This window comes from Mauremys mutica, chromosome 6, assembly GCF_020497125.1.
Source record: "Mauremys mutica isolate MM-2020 ecotype Southern chromosome 6, ASM2049712v1, whole genome shotgun sequence".
In the NCBI taxonomy this organism is placed as follows: domain Eukaryota; kingdom Metazoa; phylum Chordata; order Testudines; family Geoemydidae; genus Mauremys; species Mauremys mutica.
This window is the reverse complement of record NC_059077.1, coordinates 87,489,884-87,504,669: the sequence shown is the minus strand read 5'-3', so window position 1 is coordinate 87,504,669 and position 14,786 is coordinate 87,489,884. Positions and strand designations below refer to the sequence as shown.

Genomic DNA, 14,786 nt, shown 5'->3' with positions numbered 1-14,786 from the left:
CCCACTGAATTTTCTAAATGCTCACAAGGTTTTATGTATATTCTCTACACAATATTGGGAGCAAATCCTCAGCACATTAAAGTAACAATGAACCTCATTGACTGGAGTCCTATCAATAGGAAAATAGTATGAGTACAATGCCACACATACATGGTAAGACAATCAGCATGCACAGGAAATGATGACACATTAAATGATGATTCTCTGGGTTGTGTTTCACAGAATAGTGACAAAAGGAATAAAGAACCAAGATATTTCTCTTAAAAATATTTTGTCCTTTTATTATGATTCAGTAGAATATCTGCATGTCAACGGTACAATCTAATGCCTTGATTTTTAAAGTATTTTATACTTTTTATTCTCTAGCCATTTTTAAAAAGTAGGTTACTTATCTACCAATATAGCTAGACATTTCTGATATTTACTCTCTCTTCATCTTTCCATGTTATGTACAATAATCTACATTTAGTCCAAAGATCCATCACCTTCTGGCAAAACTTACTTACACTGTCTTGTAAAAACTTAGCACTGATTGAAGTGTAAGATGACAGGACACAGATGAAGGTGGATTATCATTTTCTCAATGAAATTCACCCCCTTTAGCTTTAGAACTGTGCCATTAAAAACTTACTTGAGGATTGTGTGTCATTTCATCTCCCCTCACCAGTCCCCCCGCACTTGAATAAACTTTCTGTATGTTCTACAAACTGTAGGCCATCTTTTATAGAGTTATAATGAACTCATTGTCCATCCAAAATATTTTAAAAACAAACCATTGGTAAAACATTAAAAAATCCCCTACATGCCCTTGTGCATTAATTTTACCAATCTGTACACTTAAACAACTTCAGAAGTCATCTTTTGCTAAAAATTTACCAAAATATTTTAAACACAAAAATATAAAAAACAAAAAACAAATCAAGAAACAAAAACCCAGCATAAACATTGCTTGTATAGGCATTGGTTAGAAAAGACTGTTACACCACTAAGGAGTATATTCAAAAACATTTCCTTCTTGGCTCTATCATCATTGAGATTCAGAATGTCATGGCTTGTAATGGCAAATAATGAACCCTAGTACTATCCAGTCTTGTCTGATACAACAGATGATCAGGAAGTCAACACTGAAATAAAAATAAGACCTCTTTTTGGTTATTTAAAGGCCACCAGATAAGCCTATAACTAAAGCAACTGTTTATGAAAAGCAAATGTTAGATCTTGAACAGTGTTTAATGGATTGAAAATGAAGATAGCTACCTGCTGATGGCCCCATGGGCATTATGAGAAGCTAATGCTAACTGAAATTTTGAATATAGCCCTTAGTTGTATCATATTTCTTTAACATTTAAGAGTTTCCCAGCATGTCACGAATGAAGTTTATTTTGCAAGCCACCCACTGCCTAAGAGGACAGTAATATTCAATGTGAAATTGCTGAAACTCTGGTGTTTGACGGATTTCATGAAGAAAGGAGATATCAAGGTCCGACTCCAAGAGGACAAGGAGGAGTGGAAACACGAACAACAACAGTCCAAGGCCTACAAAAAGAAGCCTGGAGAAGCTCTTCACAAAGGCATTTACCTGCATGTTGCCCATTACAAAGTCATAACTGCACCTAAGCGCTCTACGGGCTTCTTTCAGCTCCTCTTCCTCAGCAACCAAAAACGCATTTTCATCCGCTTCCAGTTCCTCAAATGAATCTGTATCTTCTCTCTCATTCCCTGCTCTTGATGGGGTGTCAAAGAGCATGTCAATCTCATCATCAACTGGGGTGGGCAACAAGCTGGCACTTGGGTTGTACACCAGTTCTGAGATGGTTAAAGGTTCCTCTTTGATCTTCTCTTCCTCTTCAGTGGTGAGATCTACACTCTCCCCAGCATCCTTAGCAGGGGAATTAGATATCACAGGTACAGAAATTTCATCTTCCTTAGGCAGCTGAATACCTAAAGAAGGGAGATAAAAGGACTCAATTTCTGATGTCTGACAAATTCATTCTTTCAGTAGGATTCTGTATAAGAGACTGCACAAATGAAATGTACTTTCAGAACACAGTGGTGGAAGGAAGATTCCACAATCACTAGCTTATAACTTGATTACTGAAATCGGTAACGTTTTAGTACTGTATAGTTGTGGCTGGCATAGACTAATAGGACATTCCCTTTAAAATTCCACCTATTCTGCAGCAGAGGAGGAGTGTCTTTTACAGGAACTCAATCCTCTGAAACTTGAGACCTGATTACCTTTTAATCTTAGCATACATAAATTAAGGCCATTATTTGTGGTTAACTGCAGCATATAGAAAGTGAAGGAGGTCATTTTCTACTAGAAGGCAGACTTCTAATAATCCAGCTCCTGTTTTTACTATACAAACAGGTGTTACTGGGATGCAGTTAGGAAAATGTAGCTCCAACCTTCATTTGAAATGAGAGACAAGAAAGTTCCCTAGAGGTTGGGAAATTTAATCACTACCATTCAACCACAGGTGTCATGACATCAGGATAGGTTATTATAAATTCTTGTCAAGAGGAGACCATGTGAAAGGAGAAGACGGACTACACAGTAGGAGATATGGATGGAAGTGAATGGATACCCTCGGTCCTGATAGGAATATCTCTCTCCCATGTCTGTTTTCTTCCTTCCTTGTCCCTCGCTCACCTACACCCCATCCTTGTTATCAGTCACATCTTCCTCTCCTTGATGCTTCTCTTTTCCAGCCCTCCTCCCTCACATTAAATCTTTCTTATTCTCACCAATCTGTCCCTTTCTCTTCCTTCCTTTTGTTCTTGAGTTTTCCATCTCCCAATCCCCTGAAGTCTCTCCCTTCACTTTCTTCTTCTCCACTCCTAACCTACTAGGTTTTCTCCAATATGCCACTACATTCTCTTTAGTTGGCACTGACAACAGCAAAGTGAAAGTAATTTAAAAATCCCAATTTGAAAAGTGCTCTGGCTGAGTCATGATTGCTATATGAGTGCATCAAAAATCCCAGTGTTTTTAATCACTTCAGTCAACTGCTATTAGCAATGAGTAGCAGAATGGAGGAAGTGGGCAAGGGAAAGGAGGGGACTCAAACAAGGAGTGGGGATTTTGAAAGGAGACAATGGAGTTGTGATGGAACAATTTCAGATTTATTCCCACATGTAACTATTAGCAGCTGTAGACGTTCTCCATCTTTAAAACAGAACAGTCCCCAAAAAAAGATACATGGATATGTGTGGTAATAATAAAATAAATAACACTTCCACGTTATGGTGCACACCATGTGGCAAACTTTTAGAGCTGGATGCACAAAAGAAATTAGGCATGGTGATGCTGAGCCTGAGTTAGGTGCCTAGGCTCCCTATGCAATGAATGGGAACAGACAGATGCCTTAGAATGTGATTGACAAAAAGCCAGCATGCTAGATGGGGAGCCGCTAATGCTAGCCAGTGGGAGATACCAACAAGAGGGTTGTGTGCTAAACCCCACCACTCTCACAGAAAGTCACCTAAATTCAAGCTACAGGGAGGCGCCTCTCTCTGCTTGCTGTTGTCAGCTGTGAACCGTCTCCTGGAGTTAGGCCCCTCTGCCATGTTAGCATGAAGAAGTGGTAGTGCCCACCTTTATAACTTTTAGCCCAGTGGTTAGAGCACTCACCTGGGATGTGGGAGATGCACATTCAATTCGCCCCTCTCCATGAGCCTTTTGGACTGCTGCTGCACACTGAGCAAATGTTTTCAGAAACTATTCACAATGACTCCAAGAGAGGTAAGAGCTAATTTAGATCCCAGCATTTTGTATGTATAGCTTGGAAAAAAATGATCCCATGTGCATTACTTTGCATTTATCAACGTTAATTTCATCTGCCATTTTGTTGCCCAGTCTCCCAGTTTTGTGAAATCCCTTGGTTAAGTCCAAAGCTGACTGAAAAGAGTTACAATTCTGAATAATTTTGTATCATCTGCAAACTTAGCCACCTCATTGTTTACCCCTTTTTCTGGAGCATTTATGAATCTGTTGAACAGCAATGGTCCCAGTATGGATCTCTGGAGGACGCTACTGTTTACCTCTCTCCACTGTGAAAACTGATCATTTATTCCTAGCCTTTGTGTCCTATCTTTTAAGCAGTTACTGATCCATGAGAGGACCTTCCTTCTTATCCCATCACTGCTTACTCTGCATAAAAGCCTTTGATGTAGGATCTTGTGAAAGGCTTTCTGAAAGTCCAGGTATAGTGTATCAACTGGCGCTCCCTTGTCCACATGCTTGTTAACACCCTCAAAGAATTCTAATAGATTGGTGAGGCATGATTTCCTTTTACAAAAGCCATGTTGACTCTTTCCCAACATATCTATGTATCTGATAATTCTGTTCTTTACTATAGTTTAAGCCAATTTGCCTGGCACTGAAATTAGGCTTACTGGCTGTAATTGCCAGGATTGCATCTGGAGCCTTTAAAAATAATCGGTGCTGTATTAGCTATCCGCTAATAGGTTACATACCACAGTTAGTAGTTCTCCAATTTCATATACAAATTCCTGCAGAACTCTTGGGTGAATACTATCTGGTCCTGGTGACTGTTACTGTTTAATTTATCAATTTGTTCTAAAACCTCTTTTACTGACACCTCAAACTAGGACAGTTCCTTAGCTTTGTCACCTAAAAGAATGGCTCAGATGTGGGAATCTCCCTGATGTCCTCTGCAGTGAAGACAGATGCAAAGGATTCATTTAGTTCCTCTGCAATGGCCTTATCTTCCTTGAGTGCTCCTTTAACACATTGATAGTCACTGGCCCCACTGATTATTTGGCAGGATTCCTGCTTCTGATGTACTTAAAACATTTTTTGCTGTTAGTTTGTGTGTCTTTTGCTAGTTGATATTCACATTCTTTTTTGGCCTGCTTAATTATACTTTTACACCTGGCTAACCAGAGTTTATGCTCCTTTCTGTTTTCCTCACTAGGATTGGACTTACAATTTTTAAAGGATGTCTTTTGGCCTCTGAGCGCCCCTTTTACTCTGGTTAGCCAGGGTTGCTTTTTTTTTTTTTTTAAATTTTGAGTTCACATTTAGTTTGAGCCTGTATTATGGAGTTCTTAAATAGTTTCCAAGCAGTTTGCAGGCCTTTCACTCTTGTGAGTGTTCCTTTTAATTTCTGTTTAACTAGCTTCCTCATTTTTGTGTAGTTCCCGTTTGAAGTTAAATGCTACTATTTTGAGTTTGTTTGGTTCTCCCTCCCCCCCACAATGATGTTAAATTTAACTACATTATGTTGCTATTACCGAGCAGTTCAGGTATAGTCTCCTGTTGGACAATATCCTGTGGTCCACTTAGGACTAAATCAAGAATTGCCTCTCCCTTTTTGGGTTCCAGGAGTAGCTGCTCCAAGAAGCAGTCATTAATGGTGGCTATAAATTTTATTTCTGCATCCCATCCTGAGGTGACATGTACCCAATCAATATGGGAGTAGCTGAAATTCCCCCATTACTGGGTTTTCTGTAGTCTCTCTAACCACCTTGAGCATTTCACAATCACCATCTCCATCCTAGTCAAATACTTATATCGTCAATGGGAGAGAGAGAGAGAAAGATTGATTCCCCCATGCAAGTTAGACAGCTGAACACCTGGTTTGTGACTCGCTCTGGGGCTTAGGCGGGAAATAGGTGTCCAGATGCCTAGAGTGAGGTGGCAGTGCACATGCCCTGAGGCAGGAACTTAGGTGCCTACAGGGTTCAGTGGGGGTTTTGTACTTTGCAGTGGTCCTGAAACTAAAGTGGACTTAGATATCTAACTCCTTTTGTGCATCCAGGCTTTAGTGCTTTACAAATGCTTGATAAAGCTTCACAACAACCCTGGGAGGTACACAGGTGCATCCATCTACAGAGGACAAAACCAACACAAAGAGATTAAGTGACTTGCCCAAAGTAACCCCAGAACCTCATGTCAGAGCTGTAATTAGAACCCAGATCAACTGAGTCCCAGTTCTTTGCTTAAAGCAAAAGCCTAAGTACCAATAGACACAAAGGCCCTAAGCCACCACTGCAGTTTTAATAAGATACATAGGTGTAAAATGAGAGTAACACCATGGAGGATCACAGCCAGTGCTACATGACAAGTGAGGAGAACAAGCTCAATTACTTGAGCTTTAATTACTGGATAATGAGAAATAAAATGAAACTGTGTTTCCAGTGCCACCTGTACTAGACCTGCAAAGTCTTTCAGTGTTAACAAAAATGGTGATGAAAGAAGAACTCCATTAAAGAACAACAGATATAAAACCAAATTTAAAATGAATACACACAAGCACTTGCTTAACCTTGTATAGGAAAGATGTAAAACTCTAGGTTCTACCACAGAGATGTGTGACTGCTTTGTAACCATATGAAACAGGGCAGGAACTGAAAAACAATAATCCTAGTTAAAAAGACAGCCTCAGTACAGCCAGTTGTGTAGACAAGGTAATTCTGAATAGGAGTTCACTATTTCAGTTTTAAAATATAGCTGCATTATTGCTTAAACTAACAAATTAAAAATGATTTGACTCACTTTTTTTTATGGTGGGGGGAGGTCAGTACACATTTTTCTTGTAGTTACACTGTAAAGCATTACTAAACCAGCTTATGGATACTGCTGGTGTTTCTGTTCTATTGCAGTTAAAAGCTATATTTCTGCATACATTACGTTTTCTCTAGTTGACTAGCTAGCTAAAGAAGACCACTATCATTCCATTTATCTATGATCATTAAGCCACCACCCAACATGCACAGTCTGTCAAGAACTTTTGCACCAGCCAGAGTGGCCATGGCTGATGGCTTCACACCAGGCATCGATCATGTAGTGAAGTTTCCAGATTCGGTCAATCCTAGGTCATGAGCCTTGTAATTGATTTTTGACCATCTCAGCACAGACGTCCTTACACTGGTGCGATAATTCTTTAGCAACTTGGTGTAGTCTGTATTTCTCATTCCACAACATTTTACATTACAACCTCCTGTTTACTTTTTTCAATGAGCTTGTTCTCCTTTTTACATCGTGTGACCACCACACAGTTCAGTGCAGGATCTACATGCTAAAATGTTCTTCAAAGAATATTTCTGATACCCTGAATGTCAAAGCCAAATTTTCAAACTTTCTTGCTTAAAGTAAGGCGTCTAACTCCATATTTAAGTACCTAATTAAGTGGCCCGATTTTCAGAGGTGCTGGACTTCCACTTAATCCAATGGGAGCAAAGGGTAAATCAGGACACTTATTTAGGTGCCTAAAATAGATTTAGGTGCCTAATTTTAGGCATCCAAGTTTGAACATCTTGGCCCTATGCCTTCTTCTACTTGTTTAGGCACAAGGTCACTAACACCTTCTTAATATAATTCCTACCACACAGGGGACAACTGCAACTGCTCCAAAGCAAGGTCACCCTCATTTGTGCCTTTGAGCCATCTCCCCCACCCCATGGTGAATTCCAGTGTGCATAATATGCAGAGAGAACACATACAAGGAAGATCATATTAATATGATTAACATTGTTCTCATCTCAGACATCTAGCAAACTTCATTTGGCTTGCTCGTAACATACAGGAAGAAGGCAGTGGAGTAAATTCCTTCAGCTAATGATTTTCTGAGAGGTAGTGTGAAGAGTTAAGACATGAAAATGGAATGGCAGGTCCCAATTACACAGCACTATTATTTAGTTTGAGCTAATTATTTAGGAGCAAGACTATGAAGGGGACCACTCATGAAAAAGCCAAACCACATTAGGGCTATCAATGTATGTTATCCACAGTCATTCACTAATATAGTACTTAAGACATTATACATTATCCTCAACTTCAGCAAAGGAAAAATAGTGCATTCACATGTTGGCAGTGGGCAGCAGATTTTTCAGAATGTCAAACAGGAATTCTGAATGAAACAGGTACAGCATAATCCAATACTGCATGTCATGAGTTAATGTACTATGTTGAGTTCTCACCATAAATATAAGCTTCAGCAGTTATCACCTGTAAATGTGGGATTATGGCTAGAAAAGTGATCTTGTAAACATGTCAGTGTTCTACATTTATTCTCTGTATCAAGTGCCCTTAGTTTGCAAGTCAAAAGGGGGCTATATTTTCCACTACCTTGCATATCATGTTGTCCTTTATAGTAGTGTAAAAGCCTATCAAATCAGAACGGTAGTGTTATACACCTGCTTGAGACAGATGTAAATTACTGCAGGTGGTGTTTGGCAATGAAGAATACAGGCCAGTGTTTCTAACTGCCAATGCTGCAAGGTCAATCTGAAAAATAAACAATTTCTTCTCTTCTTTCCTTCATACTCAGCACTTACTAAAACATTTGTGAAATCAAGGATTCAGGAAACTTGCATTGTCCACTTATTGCAAGTTAAATTTCCAGTCCTACTAAAGTATACTAGTATATATTCTGGGGCTCATTACAGTTTGACAGAGTCATGTGATGACATGGCATCATATCATAAATGCCATGCCATTATGGCAGAACATGATTAAAAATGTTTAGATTTTATAAAATTATATGAGAACACACTGTCAAGATACAGCAATGCAAACATCATGACATTATTACACAACAAATTTTCCAGCAGAATTTACATCATCTTAGAAGTTGGCCCCTTTGTTAGTGTTTGAATACATTTCAAGAGCATTTGAACTGAAGGTTAACTAAAATGATGAGCCCCTGTTAAAAGAAAATCCCTAAGACTTTGAGATCCTGGTGAAAGAGAGATGAAAAAAAGTAATCTTGGAGACAATTATTTAATTTAGTCTTTGTCACACCTGGGAATCTTTTGCACTTACTTGTGTATGAACCCTATTTTGTCTTCAACCCTATTCAGTCAGGGAGGATACATCATTAAAGTTTTCTGGGAGGTTTTACAGTTCACTGCTTTTTCAATACTAGTTAAGTTGGGTTTTTTACTGTTAGTACTTGGACTGAAAAAAAATCTCTGGGTTAAATTACATTTTGAAAGCAGTGATTCTTTCATTCATGCTTTGTCTACTTTATAGGCACTTGTATTCCATAGATAAAGATCCTTTCATACATGTTATTGGCATCAGATCACTTCAAAATGGCATCTCTTAGCTGCTATATTATATATCTATACCAAAGGTTTGCAACATTTTGGGGCAACTGTACCAATTTTACAAAATAAAATCTTATTGTACCAGCAAGGACCCAATTCCTCCCTTCAGCTATGTACTCTATACTCCAAAACAAGTTGGAATGGCTCTAAACCACATTTCCACAACTGCAGATTAAAACATGAACAGTTGCATAAGAGGCAAGCAGACACTACAGCATTAGTACACTGTGCACCAGGAACAAGCTGGTCCCCTGTCGTAACTTTCACCAGCTATTAATGGCCCCAAACCATCAGCTGAAGATTAAGTAGGGTCTAGAGGAGCCCTAGCTCCATTATATTTCCAGCTAATATAGATTCCTTATAGTGGCCCAGAAAAATGTAGTTCATCTTAGGGCTTGGCTACACTGGAGAGTTACAGCGCTGTAACTTACTCCCCGTCCACACTGACGAGGCACATACTGCGCTGTATCTCCCTGGCTACAGCACTGGTTGTACTCCACCTCGACGAGAGGAATAAAGAGAACAGCGCTGGTGCTGCAGCGCTGGAGTGCCAGCGTAAACAGTGATTAATCTTAGGGTATGGCTACACTTACAAATCTGCAGCGCTGGTAGTTGCAGTGCTGGTCGTCCAGCTGTGCAGGGCCAGCGCTGGTGTGTGCCCACACTCACAGCTACCAGCGCTGCAGTGTGGCCACATTTGCAGCATTTGCAGCACTGTTGGGAGTGATGAATTATGGGCAGCTATCCCAGCATTCAAGTGGCAGCAACGTGCTTTTCAAAAGAGGGGGGTGTGGGGCAGTGTGACAGGGACCGGGGTGGGGGGGGGGGGAGAGAGAGTGGATTTTTGGAACTGACACTGTGCAAAATCAGAAAAATTTCCCACCCCCTTACTGTTAACTGCAAACAGCCTGCATCCAACATACTCTCTTTCCCCCCTCTGCCCCCTCCCCCCGTTTCTCTCAAGCAAAGCAAACACTCAACCCCTGTGAATGACTCCTTTTCTCGCTGCTGGTCCAGTGATGAGCTGCCAAAATCTTAACAACGGGTTCCCTATAAAAAGTTCTGATTTAACAACGGGTTCCCTATAAAAAGTTCTGATTTAACAACGGGTTCCCTATAAAAAGTTCTGATTTAAGGGATGTGCGACAGCATGTATTTTTTGTACCAATAGGGTTACCATACATCCATATTTTCACAGGAGGTGATTAAGAACCGAAAAGCCTGACATGTCCAGGAAAATATAGATGTATTTTAACCCTACCTAAAGTTCTTTTTTAAAAAGATGGGGCTGAACTAGAAATGAGCTCCGTTTCACATGTGTGGGTGGTGATCAGGGACAGTCTCAATTTTTGGGTCTTTTTCTTATATAGGCTCCTATTACCCCTCACCCCCGTCCCGATTTTTCACACTTGCTGTCTGGTCACTCTAGGGTGTGCACATGTGTGGGTCCCAGCTGCTCCCTGCCCCCCCCCTCATTAAAGCAGGTGTGCAGGGTTACTGCCCTGGGAACTGCAGGGCACCAGTGGATGTGGGGCTGGCTGCAGATAGGGGCATGGGGCAGGGCTAGCTGGAGGCAGGGAGTGACACGGGCTGGCTGTGGGCAGGTGATGCAGACGGGCGGGCTGCGGGTGGCTGTGGGCAGGGGGTGGCTGCGGGCGGCTGTGGGCAGAGGCTGGCTGCAGGCAGGGGGCAGGGGCTGCAGGCAGAGGCTGGCTGTGGCAGGGGCTGCAGGCAGAGGCTGGCTGCAGGCAGGGGGTGGCTGTGGCAAGGGCTGGCTGCGGGCAGAGGACTGCTGTGGGCAGGGGGTGGGGCAGGGGCTGGCTGGGGGTGGCTGGGGGCTGGCTGGGGGCAGGGGGGTGGCTGGGGGCAGGGGGGTGGCTGGGGGCAGGGAAGGTGGGGGAGGGGCGCAGATACTCACACGGGGGGAGCAGCTGGGAGCAGCAGGACGCAGCCGGGAACTCACCAGGGCCAGAGGTCCAAAGAGCAGGAGCAGCAACAGGGCCAGGAGGCAGCTCACATGGCTCTCGCAGCACAGCGCAGCGCCCCCCGGCGGCCGGGAGGAGGAATTACAGGCTTCCCAGGCAGAGCCCATCAAAGCTTCCCTCGCAGGGAAGCTAGTTAACAAGCGGTTCTAAAACCGCTTCTAAATTTAACAACGGGTTCGTGCGAACCGGTGCGAACCGGCTCCAGCTCACCCCTGTGCTGGTCAAGCAAAATGCAAACACTCAACCCCTGTGAATCACGCAGGGAGGAGGATCTCATTTGATTGTTCACAGATTGATCACAGCAAACAGGAGCTGATAAGCAGCTCCGGTAGCAACGGAGCTCCAGAGGTTCACAACAAAACAAAGAGAGGCTGCATAACAAAACAAAGGGAGTAATTTAGTTAAAAGCATTCTGGGATACACCCTTATACCCTGGAGGCCAATAACAGCGCTGGTGTGTGGCCACACTTGATGACCAGCGCTGCAATCCTTATTCCCCATGCTGAGTGAGGTGTACGGCCAGTGCTGCAGCCAGGGAGTTGCAGCGCTGGAAGTGCCCTGCAGGTGTGGCCACTTACTAATTGCAGTGCTGGAAAGCCTCCACCAGCGCTGCAACTCGCAAGTGTAGCCATACCCTTACTACGCTGTAACTGACCTCCGGAATTTTCCCATAATGCTTTTAAGTAAAGATAACACTCTTTGTTGTGTTGTGATGCCTCTCTGTTTTGTTGTGAACTCGGGGCTCCCGGAGCTGCTTATCTAAAAAACAAACACAGCTACTGTTTGCTCGAGCAGAGGCAGGCAGGGAATGTCCACAGCTAGTGTTTGCTTGAGGAGAGAAGCAGCATGGGGTGCGTGGGGGGGGTCCGTTTCAGAGCAGCTGCTTATCTGGTCTGTGAGGAAAAAAACAAAAGGCTATTTGCGTTTAGTGAATGAGAGAGGGGTGGGGGAAGGGGTCAGAACTTGCAAGGCAGGGAGCTGACACTGTGTTAGCTCCAAAAATGCACTCTCTCTCTCTCCCCCCCCCCCCACGCTCCCTGTCACACTCCACCCCACCCCCCTCTTTTGAAAAGCACATTGCAGCCACTTGAATGCCGGGATAGCTGCCCATAATGCACCACTCCCAACACCGCTGCAAATGCTGCAAATGTGGCCACACTGCAGCGCTTTCCCTACACAGCTGTACGAAGACAGCTTTAACTCCCAGTGCAGTATAGCTGCAAGCGTAGCCAAACCCTTAGTGAAACTTCTGCTTTAGGTGACTGGATATAGTGCACAGCTTTACATACCAAGTGAAAAAAAATGTTTGTAGGTGGGTGGGTGGCTTGTTGTTTTTCCTGAAGTAAAAAAATTACATGAGGAGGAATGTTAGTACTGACAATATGCTCAAAAGTCAAACTAAATAATCAGGCAGAAATTTCAAAATGACACAAGTAAAACAATTAAAACTGAGATAAAGCAGGTTCTTCCCCCCCAACCCCCTTCTTCATCCACTCAAATATTGACTAATGTAGAAGTACAGTGCATTCGCGTGTTATGTTCAGTAAGAATAAAATTCACCTGTGCAAGCCCACCACAGCACTTAAGCCTCAGAGCAATACTGTGCTGAAATAGTGAATACAATTATCATGCAGCGGGAAGCCTTTACAATCCTGTGTGGTGGTGGAGTTGTCTGGCTTGCTTAGACCATAGTGAAGAGTGGCAGTATGGGTGAACTGGGTGATTACTGGGCAAGGGCAGCTCTAGGAATTTTGCCACCCCAAGCACGCGGACCCTCCGTAGGCATGCCTGTGGGAGGTCCGCCAAAGCCGCAGGACCAGCGGACCCTACGCAGGCAAGCCGCCGAGGGCAGCCTGCCTGCCGCCCTCGCGGCGCCAGCAAAGCGCCCCCCGCAGCTTGCTGCCCCAAGCACGCGCTTGTTACTGGGATCCCTTAACTCAAACTTCCTTTACAATTGGTTAGAGTAGCATAGCAGCCGCATGGGAACTCCACCACTGCCTCTGTGTTGTGGTCTCAGGGTTGAAAGTGAGTGGATTTCATCTCAGGCCTGCATTAATGTTGTACTTGGGGTTTATGTGCACTCTGGCTTTATGCAAGTGAAATGAATTTTACTCTGAATAAGAGCTCAATCTTTCATATCAACCTCGCATAACTAACCAGCTGCCTGCTTTCCTGCTGGTAATTCCAATTTGTTTTAATTGTACTGTAAAGCTAACTAAAAATACCACTGCAGTTGCCAAGTGCTCACAACTGCAGTTGAGAGTGCTGTGAGTGTGCGATATTAAAACCAGCCTCCTACCAGAAGTGCAGGTAGGCCAGGATTTCTGCCTGAACTGTAACCGATGCTGCAGTTCTCACTGCAACCACTGGAGGCTGCTGCAGGCTTTGGACAGAGGCCCAGTTTTCTGCTTTCTGTGTCCCAGAGAGACACCTTTTTGCTCTACTGATAATGCTGCTGCCTGTGCCCATCAGGCAACCAAAGAAGCAGGGAGTTGTGTTTGGGTCAGCAGAGGCAGTTTCACCCATCCTCCCCCTCTGTCCAGCATTAAGTGGGGTGAGGGAAGCAAAGCAGAGCAAGCCATAGAAAAGGGATCCCAGGAGTATGTTTCTCCCCTCCCCAGCTGCTAGGGATCCAGCTCCTGCCAGCTGCCCTGTCCCAGAATTGGGCATAGGCTGGGGGAGGGGAGAGCTGGGCAGGAGAGCCGGGGCAGTGTCCTGGGAGGAGGTACATAGCATAGGATAGAGTGTGCGCTTGGCAGGACCAGCATTCAGGGAGTTGGGATGATTGGAGCAGGGGGCTGTCTCCAGCATTAGAAGCTGGACAGGAGCAGTGCCCTGCAGAAGTAGAAAGAGCAAGACAGGACGCTGAAAAGAGCAGGGCACAGAGGTGGGAGCAAAGATCAGTGCCTGGGGAAGGGACATGTGGGACACCATCTAACAGAAGTAAAAGGGAGGAAGGTCCCAAATTTGTGCTCGCCTTTTTTGAGCATTTTAGGATGAAATTCCTTAAACACTCACACACAAGACACTTTCCGCCAAAGTGTTCAAAAACCAGAAAACACACCCAAAATCATCAAGTTTGTCTTTTTTAAACATGATTTTTAAGTCAATCCAAGTATTTTGGGAGATTTTTCTCAAGATTTTTGTGAGGCTGCAGTGGTGTAGCCTCAATATCAATAGGTTCCCTAGCAAAGGCTGTTTTCACATTGAGTTCATGGGTTCACTTGTATCCACAGAAAGCATGACAGCAAGGGTGCAAAACCAGGCAAACATACATTTCTCCTGGCCTGGTGTGGAGTGGAGGTCCCACAGCAGCACCTTCTGCCCTGCAGGGCTGGGCCCAGCTCATCTCTCCGGATGTTGCGACCTGGCACACGGGGTCACAGAACCACTCAGTTTTGGCCCAGCCAGTCCAAACCTGAGTGTTGTTGTGACCCCATGCATTAGGTTGCAACACCACTCATTTATATTTGGCCCAGCTGCCTCCTGTCACGACAGAAGGGCAGCCAGGCCAAACCTGAGTGGTGTTGTGACCCTGGGCACTAGGTTGCAATGCCCAAGTGAAGAGCCAGGCCCAGCGCTGCAGCACAGGCGCCACCATGCAAGGTTGCCTCATTTGCCAGCCCCTCGAACTTCCCCTCTGCACCAGGGCAAGATTAGATTTGCAGTGCTGGGGCAGATGGTGCTGCTGCAGGTGGTCAGTGCCCCCGTGGCAGTTTAATA

General features: G+C 43.9%; 1 protein-coding gene across 8 annotated transcripts in view; it reads right to left on the bottom strand.

Annotated features, from left to right (window-relative positions):
• Window positions 1-260: 260 nt before the first annotated feature.
• The window catches only part of FRMD3 (FERM domain containing 3), a 239,809-nt gene continuing 225,283 nt past the window's right edge, over window positions 261-14,786 (bottom strand). For all 8 annotated transcript variants that reach the window (XM_045022407.1, XM_045022401.1, XM_045022404.1 and 5 more), the window contains one exon: window positions 261-1,941. In XM_045022407.1, coding sequence (XP_044878342.1) covers window positions 1,346-1,941 — 596 coding nt within the window. In that variant the 3' untranslated portion in view covers window positions 261-1,345. The remainder of the gene's footprint in view (window positions 1,942-14,786) is intronic.